General features: G+C 44.9%; 1 protein-coding gene across 5 annotated transcripts in view; it reads right to left on the reverse strand.

Annotated features, from left to right (window-relative positions):
* Nucleotides 1-266: 266 nt before the first annotated feature.
* Nucleotides 267-12,312, reverse strand: part of SERPINE2 (serpin family E member 2) — a 63,439-nt gene continuing 51,393 nt past the window's right edge. For 3 of the 5 annotated variants that reach the window (XM_045867874.3, XM_045867872.3, XM_045867871.3), the window contains exons 5-9: nt 8,540-8,738; nt 6,822-6,922; nt 4,440-4,526; nt 1,976-2,059; nt 267-1,046 (exon numbers count right to left, since the gene is read on the reverse strand). In XM_045867874.3, the coding sequence (XP_045723830.1) occupies nt 1,009-1,046; nt 1,976-2,059; nt 4,440-4,526; nt 6,822-6,922; nt 8,540-8,738 (509 nt within the window). In that variant the 3' untranslated portion in view covers nt 267-1,008. Of the gene's footprint in view, nt 1,047-1,975; nt 2,060-4,439; nt 4,527-4,558; nt 4,791-6,821; nt 6,923-8,539; nt 8,739-12,312 lie in introns of those variants that run through there. The other 2 variants (XM_064587149.1, XM_064587150.1) reach the window with 2 other exon arrangements.

A 12,312-nucleotide genomic window follows, 5' to 3' on the forward strand; every position in this document is an offset into this window, starting at 1 on the left:
TTAAAGTCTTTTTAAAAGGCCCTGTTTCGGGCGCCTGGGTGGCTCAGTCGTTAAGCATCTGCCTTCAGCTCAGGTCATGATCCCAGGGTCCTGGGATCGAGCCCCGCATAGGGCTCCCTGCTCTGTGGGAAGCCTGCTCTCCCTCTCCCACTCCTGTTGCTTGTGTTCCTGCTCTTGCTATCTCTCTGTCAAATAAATAAATAAAAATTAAAAAAAAAAAAAGGCTCTGTTTCTTTTGTTGTATTTTCAATCACAGAGAAATGGCATTTTTTTTTTTTTTTACTACTCATAACACTTTATTTTTTACTTTGTACAAAATACAAAAATGCAAATCCAAAGAGTAAAGACCAGCAGTGACAGGCACACTGCACAACAGCAAACCTTGTCTAGCAAGACATTCGTTTTTTAGACTTTATTTTAGTGAATACATGCATCATAGAAAACAACGACAACAACAAAAACACTCAAAGAGGCTAGAGATTTCACTATTTCTACCCCCGAAATAATACTTACTATCGAGACTTTGGATGGGACCCAAACAAAAGAATTAAAAAGGCCAATAATATTTTTTTCATAAAAAAGTAAAAGCTACCATAAAATGTGTTGGTGCGTTGTTTTTTTTTTTAATTTTTTTAAAAATTTTTTCCCCGTCACACTGATTCAATTTCTTCTGAAATGCCACACATGTAAACAAAACAAAACAAAACTCCTGAACTGGACAGTAAATACTCAAGAGGGTTAGCTCAGTAGTTTAAAGGATTTTTTAGACATTTTGAAGCCTTTCTATTCGTTTGTCAGTACAGTGTTCCAGCCATCCTGCCCTTTTCCCTTTGATATATGTCCCAGAACAGAAATGCTTGCATCATTGAGTCTCTGTTCCTAAGAACTAGTTTTGAAAAAGAAAGTAATGTACAAAAATATTTAACAGAACTATGAAAGATGTAGGAAAGGAGTCTTGTTTTCATTGCAAAGGAGCCTTTGCTTTGCATGGTTTCTCTTGTACACTCTTCAGGGTTTGTATATCTGCCCCATGAATAAGACAGCACCTACAGAATTAGAAGGAAACAAGGTGTAACTCTATAAATAAACACATTTCTTAAAATAAGATAATAAAGCGTATTTAAGGGATAGTCTCTAGGCTGCGATTAACCTATTGTTCTCAAGCAGTACTATCCTATAGAACTTTCTGCAGCGATGGAAACACTCTATATTTTCATTGTCCAATATGGTAGCCACTAGTCACATGTGGCCATTGAGCCCTTGAAACATGGCTAGTCTGACTAAGAAACTGATTTTTAAGTTATATTCCATTTTAGTTATTAAAAGTTAAGGTTAAATAACCACGTGTGGCTTGAGGCTCCATATTGGACTTTGGTGCAGAAGCACACAAATTACGACATTAAGGATACGGTGAGACAAAAGGTTAAGGAACAAGCTTGTGTTAGTTAGCTCTCCACAAAGACAATCTGACTTATTCTTCATAATTGTACTGAGCAGTAAGAACTACTGTTATCCACATTTTAAAGATGAAGCTAAAGGACAGAGCCAACTCTGAACCCATGACTTAGGGAGCCAAGATCTATCGAATTAACAATTCTCGGGCGGTAACAATAGAGGGGGCTTACAGAGGTTGAGGACAGGTAATTTCTTATAAAATTTAACTACTGCATTTACAAAAATGTGGACAAAAAGATCAATAGCTGTCAAAAATCCCCAAAAGGGTTGCAGGGCTCTATGTTAAAAAGAAACAAACCAACAAATCTAAAATCAGTGTTTAAAAGGTTCCATCACACTCTGTAAACACAGCCATGGTTTTCCTATCTCTTCCAGGTGGGCGGTTCTATTATTCAAAGTGTTGGCAATCGTTGACACAAGGGAGATGAATTAAGAGGAGCAAGGCTGGATTTAACTATGATTCCATATACCTTTCTGAATTCTAACAGCTAGCGAACAATGGAAGAGAAGAGCCGCTTACCTGTAGGATTATGTCGGATGAAAAATAGAAAAGGTCTGTCTACTATAAACCAGGGAGGTGATGACCTTGCAATTAGAATCGCAGCTACAGGAAGAAAAAGAAAATGTGTTGTACACCCAGCGTGAGGCCAGCAAGGATCTTCGATGCTGGAGTTAGAGGACACAATGCCCGTCCCATGGGCTGGCCAGGTTAGAATAGGCCCAATGGCCACCATTTACTGAACCCCTCTCATGGGCCAGGCCCTTTCCATTCCGTGTCTCATTCAGTCTACACAGGTACCATCGTCTTTAATAAATGTACTCACTCCGTAGGGTTTTTATGAGGATTCAATGACATAGAACATATTATAAACTCTGAGAAAAGTGTTTGCCACTTGACAAACACCTAATGCACATTTACTCTTATTATTAGCTATTTTTTATTCATACCATGTGCCTTGCTGATGAAGGCCCCTTGGTCCTTTTAGCCTAGCCAAATCCTTCCTGTATATCAAGGCCCAGCTTAGTTTTCAACCATTTTGTCTGTGCCTTTTCCTCTGGTGGGTCCCCTCTGCATGGTCACGGAGACCTCTCCCTGGGACCCACCACCCCATGCAGCTGTTCAACCTAGCTGGTGCAGACGCTGGAGTCGGAAAGCAAACTTCCTTAGCCCACAGTCCTAGACATGCTCACGCTGCCATGCTTACTCACGGTGGCTTTAATTTCATAAGCCTGTGACACGGCCCTGCAGGAGGGTGGATGCTGGGGATACAACCGCACCGCTCTTGCCACAGGGCCCAGTTCTCTTCCTCAAACCCTGGGAAGCACTAATGACTTAGGCTTGATGTCACAAAGGAACCATCTGCAGCTATGTTGAGGTAAAGCACTCAACCCAGGGTTATTGGAAAGCAATCAAGACTTAGCAGGTCTTGTGGACTGAACTGTACCACCTCAAAATCCCTATGTTGAAGCCCTAACCCCCAAGGTATTTCAGTTTGAATGAGGTCACGAAGGCGGGGCCCTGACCCAACAGGACTGGTGTCCTTATAAGAAGAGAGGGAGACACGAGGGATGTGTATGCCCAGCGCAAAGGCCACGTGAGGACACAGGGAGAAAGCAGCCCTCGGCAAGCCACAGAGAAAGGCCTCAGGAGAAACCAGCCCTTGATCTGGGCCGCCCAGCCTCCAGAACTATGAGACATAAACTTCTCCTGCATAAGCGCCCCCTGACCCCATCTGTGGCCCCGCTATAATAGCAGCCCCGGTGACTGAGCCAGCAGGGCTGGCCTCCTGGGCGTGTGGCCTGGCAGTCACACTCACGAGAGCCCCACACTCGCTCGGTTCAGTGCTCTGCTGCCACTGTCTTCAAATTCTTAATTAAGTGTTCAATGAGGGCTCCATCGCTACATTCTGCACAGCGCCCTGCAAATTCTGGAGCCAGTCCCGACAGTAACACTAATTGGCACAATTAGTCAATAACTGGCAAAATTCAGCTCTCACAATTACCTAGAAGACACCAAAAGCATCTGAAAAATCTGAAGCACTCGTATTCTAGGCTTTTGTTTGTAATGCTATTTTAAAGGGTTACAAATTAAACGTTTATTCTAGAAAGGCCATAAAGTGTCTATCTGGAGCATAAATGGTACCTTTTAATGACCAGAAATATGTGACCCAGGTACAAGCAGAGCTGGGACATTCCCTTTATGAGTTCAGAGTTTGGCCAGATCTATCCACTCAGTCTCAGATGGATAATTAGGGGGTACGAAAACCAATCTAGGAGTGTTCTATTTTCTCCTTCGTTATTAAACCATGAGGAGAAAGCAGATGTGGATGTTCTACTTATCGAAGGAGGTGGCCCAGCAATCCTGCTGTAACGCAACAGTTGCTCGCTCCTTCTTCACTTTGTCCCGGATAGACCTGACCTGCCTAGTTCCTACTGGTAGTTGCTATTATTTAAGGTTTCAATATGAAGATTGGGCTTTTCTGCCAAGAAGAAGCCAGAATATGCTTTAACCTTCTGAGGGCAGGCGTCAGCAAACCCCAGCCCTCGGGCCAAGTCTGAGGGGGTCAGATCCTGCTTTTATAAATAAAGCTTTATTGGCACACAGCCACACCCACTGGCCCCTATCAGTTATGCGGCTTTCCCGCTACAGGGGCGGAGCTGAGAAGCTGCAGTGGGGACAGTACCGCCCACAAAGCAGAAAATACACACTACCGAGCTCTTTACAGAGAAAGCTTACCGACTCTTGTCCTGGAATGTCTCGCACTGAGGGGCCTTCCTTAATGAAACAGACTCTGAGCCTTGAGGAGGCAGGTCCTCACTCTGTCTGAATTCACCCCTGTCACCTGAGGGGCAACCCCACACACAGTGCTGAGCGGGGGTGAGGGGAACTGGGTTCGCTACCTATTGGCTGAGTGGCTGGGTGGGCGACAGCATGCTCATGCCCCTATACCGCAGCCCGTCCTGGCTCCTGACCCAGTTCTTACTTGTTGCTGCTGAAGCTTTGGTTCCATCTTCGCTGACTTCAATTTTTGCTTTCTGCAAGATGTGAGACACATGCAGGTTTTCTGACCCTGTTTCCAGAAAATGAAACAAACACAGCATTTGTTTGATACGCAGGCCATCCATCTGGCTGGGGAAGTAACTTCAAATCCATGGCAAATTCCAGTTCTTAAAAGGTGTCAGGAGAAGTGACCTCTTACAGTCTGGTGATTGAAGGCTGTAGGGTGACGGTCACCTGCCGTGAATTTCAGTCTCTGCTAAGCGAACTGCGATATCACTTCTGAGGAGGGATTCACCGACCCTGAACGTGTCAGTACCTCTATCAACTCTGATCACTCAGCATTGTATAAAAAAATAAAAAGAGCAGAGCTTTAAAAAGGAAGTCCAGTTTTCCAGAAGAAGCAAGGCAGTAATATTATTTGCAAAGGACAGCATATCAGATCCAGAAAGGCCATTTCAGATGGCCTTTACAGATGGGGGAAACTGAGGCCCAGAGGGTGAAGAAATCGGCCCTCAGGTCATATGGCTGGTTAGTGGCTTTTCACAACAAAAGCCAGTCATCTCAAGGCCGTATTAGTGAGAAGAGTGTTGAATGTAAGAAGGATTCAGAACAAGACTCAGAACGGCAATTGTGCCTCCTGGAACCTTCTAGTGAATTCACTTCCCTTCTCAGCAAAGCCTTATCACTCCAGCAATACCCACTGGCCACGGCATTGGAGGAGAATGCAAACAGAAGTTAATGACAGCCTTGAGGGACATAGGTCTGGAAGCAAAGGGGGGAAAAGTGGACTTTCAACAGCACAGATGCTGGGCTCTAATATGACCAATGGGGAATGAGAGGAATGTCTGTAAGCTGCAAGTCACCGGAAGGTAAAGCATAAGATCTCAGGGGAATTTCAGGCACCTGGTCCTCCTTCCGAGCACCTGTGAACTCCCTGTGGCCGCGGTCTAGGAGGTGGACCACAGAAGAGAACCTCGGAGGGGAACGTGCAGGTTGACACACTGCTCTCTAACGTCACTGGGCCGAGGAATCCTGCTAAAATGATTCTGCCCTTCAAACAAGCTCCCAGGTGATGCTCAGGCTGCTGGACTGGGGATGAGTTTGGTTATCCAAGAATGAAAGAGCATCAGAATATCCCTACAGCTGCAAGTTCACCAGGCATGTCGTGTGCAGCCCAAGGACGGGAACACAGGTGTTTACCTGCGGGCCATCGAGGTCAGCAATGAACTTCAAGGGGGAACAACACAAAAGGAGTACAAATAATGTTTAAGCCATGACTTTTCTTTGGAAGGAGGTTGCTATGCTCCAACTTAAAAGGGCCAAGAACTGAGTTATATTCACTAGGAACATAACTCTAGGAAAAGGTACATATATTGTCAGATGAAGCGACAGGATACCAGCTGCGTCCTAGATGCTTTGGCAAAGAGAGGTTCCAATCAGAGCCCTCTGAATTTATACTATTTCGGATTAACGGGCATTAAATGCCAAAATACATATCTGGATATGGTGCATGCCTATTGCTTGATGGAAGCAAGTGTCTGAGAGTTTAAAAATCTTGATTCTTCAAACACAGGGGAATAGTTTGCGTTCAAAAAAGAAAGACTACTTAGGAGCTAAATTCGTTAAGTAATAACGACGATACACGAACGTCTTCTTTAACTGTAGAGTCACTTGGGCCTCATATGAAATGTACACGTGAAACATAGGGATGAATGATTTCTGCTAATTTAGATGACTGAGGATGAACAGCATCATTTGGTGATAAATCAGATTAAATCTTGGGAGAGTTTCAGGGCAGCATACTCCTAATTTTGATCTTTTCTTTCACTCTTTTTTTTTAATTTAATTTAATTTAATTTAATTTTATTTTTTTAAGAATTTATTTATTTATTTGAGAGAGAGACTGAGATAGAGAGAGCATGAGAGGGGGGAGGGTCAGAGGGAGAAGCAGACCCCCTGCTGAGCAGGGAGCCCAACGCGGGACTCGATCCCGGGACTCCAGGATCATGACCTGAGCCAAAGGCAGTCGCTTAACCAACTGAGCCACCCAGGCGCCCTTTTTTTTTAATTTTAAAGACTGATTTATTTATTTGAGAGAGAGAAAGAGAGAGCAGGGGGAGGGGCAGAGGGGGAGAGAGAGAGAGCGAGCGAGCGATAATCGTAAATAGAATCCCCACTAAGTGCAGTGCCTGACGTGGGGCTCGATCCCACGACCCTGAGATCATGACCTGAGTCGAAATCAAGAGCTGGACGCTTGATGGACTGAGCCACCCAAGCACCCCTGATCTTTTCTTTCTGAACAAATCAGAGACCCAGTTTGTAACACAGTCTTCAAGTTTAAGACAAAGTTTTAAATTGAACATACTTGTTATTTTTGCAAAATTTGCTTTTGATGGATCAAACATTTCAGTGATGCCAAGAGCTTTCAGAGGCTCCTTCAGGTCTGTTTGTGCTACGGCTGTGAACCTAGCAGGAAAGGAGAAGATAAGGGAAAATCATTATACCATAAACAATGTAAAATGAGATAATCAGTGCCGGTGGGGAAGTGTTGATAAACTGATTCCTTTTTAAGTATGCTCTGAACACCAATCTACATTGTATCTGAAATTGTAGTTCCAAGATCTAAGTAGAGAACAACTCATCTCTCAAACACTTAGCTGGCAAAATGAGCAGTACACTGTGGCAGCAAACAAGGGTGGCCTCACCCTCATGTGCTAGAGGCCCCCCCTTTCCAATTCTTAGGGAGATCTGCAGAAACACTTTCCCTCACGCGGATGGGGGGTATATGCAACAGTGACTGGAATATCTACAGTTCTTCCCCATTTCTAACCAACCAAACATCATGGTGGCTGTCACATTGGGGATGGTCAAAAGAGAGGAGACACATTCCTGCTCCTTCTTGTTGGGATCTTGAAAGCGTTTTACTATGAAAGTGGGAACCAACATTAGGAATTGGTGACAATGCACTCATTCTATTTGCGTGTCACAAGAGTTTCTTGGATCCTTGTGACCTGTCTGGCCTTAGAACCACACTTACGTAAAAGTCAGCTATTAAACCTATCATCAGAGGATGTTTTACCAGGCTTTCTCCCACTTGGTGGAAGAGGGATCAGGGTAGTGAGCAGATCTTCCTCACAGATGGGCTCTGGTGATAATTTTACTGTTATAATTGTGCTTTACTTATGATGTCAACCTACCATTTTGTTCATTTATATCAAGCCCTGCCTACGTGAAAGCTCACTTCACAATAAAAAAAAATCTTGGGAGGATACTAATACTTACTATGAATGGACTCGTCGGATTACGCTTAACTTAGTGACTGGAGAATTAAGAGCTATTAGAACTGGAAGGTATCTTTCCCACCCTGAGATGCGGCTGGTTAAAAGCTCTGGATACTGGCAACACGATCACAGACAGGGGACGTTTACTGCCTCTTTCACGGGTCTGGGTATAAAGCATTCTCTCACCTGTTAGAAATTTAGGATTCAGGCAGAATTTGGGATTATTTTCCCCTTGGTTTCAAGTCATAACAGTTCAAATTCCACCAACATTATACTTTTAGGGTGCAATAAAGAACTGCCATAGTATGATACTAATGTAAGAATTCTGCCTGGATGATTTCAAAATATTTCCTTACCACCTAGCTTTTGGACCTTGGTCTTCAGGAACTTCCAGCTAAAACTTAAGAAGACGAAAATGAAACTCCTTATCAAAATACCAGAAACATGACTAACCTTTACTATACAGTTATACGTGTGTTTTTCAGTCTTCTGAAGAAAATTAAATATGTTAAAAGCCCTCAAAATGGTATAAGGAGCTTGAGGTCTTGTGGAGACTCAGAGGCCAGGCCTTCTTTCCTTCCATCCCCATTATCATTCCCCTGCTGCATGAGAGGCACAGGAATTGGGGGGTGGGGGGGAAGCTTCTACAAAAGCAGAGCCCTGTATTCCCACCATGCAATTTCTGGAAAGTAAATCAGCTTTAGGATTTAGGCTGTGCCTTTCCTAGCCTCACGCTGTCCGGTATTGCTACCAGGGACTGAGCACTCCCATTATTTTCTCTTCAGGGAGAGGGACCACTTACTTGGGCAAGATGACCTGTACTCTCTTGGGCACCATGGTGCTCATCCAGCTGTCTATGGTCTTGGTGCTGATGTGAGGGATGATGGCCGACAACGGGGTGGAGCTCTCGGTCGGCAAGGCAATCAGCATGCTGATGCTTTCCCCGTGGTAGGGCAGTTCAATGAAGTTGTACCATAAATCGTTGGGGGTGCTTGTAGACCCTAAAGAAATCAGAGGCAGGTTCAGTGTATCCCTGATGACTTCTAGAAGTGGCATGAGTGTTCGCTGATCACATGGGTAGCTTCAGAGGGAAGAGGGCGATTCAGTTTAAAAACTTTTTTCCAAATATAGTTTCCTTAGGAGGATAAAGAGACACTTATTTCTTCTTTCTCTGGCAAAGAATTATCTTCCCTCAATTTTGACATGTCTTAACAGAATGCCTTTGGGCGTCACTAAAATAACATTAATTCGGTTGAGTTGAATTGAACTAGATCATGAGGCATTTAGAATACAGGGCTTTGCAAGAAGCTGACCCTTATCATGTGAATAAAGGAATGAATTTGAACTGCCTGAGAATGGTTCTTTTGGCTGAGCCTATGTGAGCATGTGACGAGAAAGGGATGAACAGCTCCATTGTTTAGGTCCCCCGCCAACCACTTCAACACATTTAGAAGCTACCGTGCCCCATGAGGTAGTACAAGCAGTCCTATTTCACAGCTGGGGAGGCTACAATTAGAGAAATTAAGTAACTTGCCAAGGGACATGTGGGCTAAGAAGTGGAATGCCAGGACTTGGACTCAATATGTCTAATGCCAACAATGACCTTCCTTCTCCACTATCCCGACTCCCTACTCACTCTTCACCCATTCCAGTAACTGTCCTTATGGCTTTTAGATACCTTATGATATTTATACTTACTAATGAAAACCTGGAAACAATTTAGACCAGCACTTCTCAAAATGGCGGTCGTCTGGAGAACACACAACCTGTATGTCACCCAGTAGACAAAGAGATTCCATATCCCAGTAAGTTTAGGAAGCACTGGACTGATTCTTCTTTTTTTTAATTTTTTTTAATTTTTTTTTTTTTTTAAGATTTTATTTATTTATTTGCGAGAGAGACAATGAGAGACAGAGAGCATGAGAGGGAGGAGGGCCAGAGGGAGAAGCAGACTCCCCGCCGAGCAGGGAGCCCGATGCGGGACTCGATCCTGGGACTCCAGGATCATGACCTGAGCCGAAGGCAGTCGCTTAACCAACTGAGCCACCCAGGTGCCCCTGGACTGATTCTTCTTGCAGCTTCCTAATATATAGCAGTGCTGTAAAGGCTCTGAGATGTTCTGAAGGAGAGCTGTTTAGCTATCCCCAGGTTTCCTGATCTCATTTGCTCCTAGAACCCTTTGATTCCATGTAAAACATTCAAAACATTCAGCAGCTGAGCAGCACAACTATGTGCTACCAGTGAGAGCTGGTGCTGGTGTGTTCATGAAGGCCCCAGCCGGAGGCCCAGCTCAGGGGCACGGGGCCCACGGAGGCCCCCGACTGCCCGGGAAAGAGTCTTCCATGGAGCGTGCCTTAGGAGCCGGTCAAACCTTTACATTAGCCATGTAATGAGAGACTTATTAAAACTAACTATGTGAATGGAAAGCCAGCATTTCTAGATTTCTGGCGGATCTCTGAAATGGTTTATTAAGCACTTCAGACTTTTTAAGAACACGGTGACCTTGGTGAGGCACTTAACCTCTGTGTGCCTCTTACTATGGAGAGTGGAGACATCAGGGACATTAAAAGTACGCCCCTCGGGCGCCTGGGTGGCTCAGTTGGTTAAGCGACTGCCTTCGGCTCGGGTCATGATCCTGGAGTCCCGGGATCGAGTCCCGCATCGGGCTCCCTGCTCGGCGAGGAGCCTGCTTCTCCCTCTGACCCTGCCCCCTCTCATGTACTCTCTCTCGTTCTCACTCTCTCAAATGAATAAATAAATTAAAAAAAAAAAAAAGATTCTCTCTCTCCCTTTAAAAAAAAAAAAAATAATAATAAAAAAATAAAAGTACACCCCTCACAGGGTCGCTGTGATGATTAAATGAGAAATAATACGTAAGGCGCTTAACAGGGCCTGGCCTCCTCCACCTCCTTCCCCTGCTCTAGATGACCTAGAAGAATAATGCATTTAAGAAAAAGAGAAAAGAGAAAGCGAGTTTCTCTCATGGTTTTCACTGTCTTTTCTCTGGGGACGACCTCTGCCAGTCACCGCGTGTGAGACAGGGAACTTCAATAAGCCAGTTCTCCACGGGGGGGGGGGGGGGGCTGGGGGGGAGGGAAAAAGGGAGAGAGACGGCGAACTTTCTTTGTCTTTGTTACATAACGAACACTTTTAGCTATAAAATATGATAAAGAATAGCAACGCTATTAGAATATGTGACATGACAGGATGACATTTGAGTTTCTCCTTCAGGAAGCAAACTGTGGGCAATTTGGGGGGTGCTCAGTATATCCCGTTCCCATCTGCTGCATTTGCCTGAGGGGCTGCTCAGTAACCCTGAGCGGCCCAGCCTGGCTCCGGATGCCTAGGAACTGTCACTCAAGGTCGCTTCTGTCCCAGGGCTGCCTAAGAATCAAAGATGGGACTCTTTAACTTTCCTTTTACCTTGTGTAATAAAATGGCCTCGGCAGAAACTGGAAAATCAATGGGAGAGCCAGAAAAAACACCACTTCCTAATGAGCCCTTTAATCTTCAAAGAAAATAGGAGGCCCTGACTCTGGCAGAGCTGTTCTAGAAACTGTGCAGTTTGGGAAGCAGTTAATAAGTGATTGCTCCAGGGCATGAAATAAGGACCTGGAGGCATCTGTTAACCACTTCTAGAAACATTTACTATTGTGATAAGAAGAATCGGGGTCATGAATAATGAAAAATTACGAGCTGGGGTGTGTTTTCCAGTGGGGGAGACAGCTTCTACCTCCACCAGTGAATCCAGCCTCCACTGGATACATCATTTTTTTTTTTTTTTTAAGATTTTTATTTATTTGAGAGAGAGAGAGAGATCACGAGCAGGGGAGAGGGGCAGAGAGAGAAGCAGACTCCCCGCTGAGCCGGGAGCCTGATGCGGAGCTGGATCCCAGGACCCTGGGGTCATGGCCTGAGCTGAAGGCAGCCGCTTAACCGACTGAGCCACCCAGGCGCCCTCCACTGGATACACCACTAACTGATCAGTAATATGAATAACCGTTAAGTATTTTGTACCTACTCACATCCGCCCAGTGATTGGTTTCTCCCTGGCCCCACTTCTGCTTCTGATCACAGGAGCTGATGGCAAATGTTGGCTAGGATGCCTCTGTACACACCCCCTCCTCTCCTAACCTGATCACTAAAGGGCTGCTCTCTCAGTGTCTTCTCACAGAGGACCAGGGCTGAGGTTAAACACACCAGATCTGGAGTTCTAGAATCTGGGTTCAAATCCTGCCTCTTCTGACACACTAGCTCTGGGTCTTGGGCAAGTGGCTTAACTCCAAGTCTTAGTTTCTTCGTCTATAAAATGGGATCACAGTACCCAGCTTACAGGGCTGCTGTGAAAATTCAACGAGACTATACCCATAGTATAGTGCTCAGCACAGAGGCTTGCACATAGTAAAAACTTTTCGTCTACTGATGGAAGAAGCCTTGCAAAATGCGTTTCTTCTTGAGTTGCTCGGTCACTGCTCAAACAGTGGAAACGCAGCCTCAATCCACCAAGAGAAACCACAGCCGCTGCAGTGGGCACAGCTCCAGGGCAGAAAGACTCAAGCAAGGATGGGCATCTGG

Source organism: Mirounga angustirostris, unplaced genomic scaffold (assembly GCF_029215605.1).
Source record: "Mirounga angustirostris isolate CCGP_5_RB_7025 unplaced genomic scaffold, mMirAng1.0.hap1 SCAF_3, whole genome shotgun sequence".
Classification (NCBI taxonomy): Eukaryota; Metazoa; Chordata; class Mammalia; order Carnivora; family Phocidae; genus Mirounga; species Mirounga angustirostris.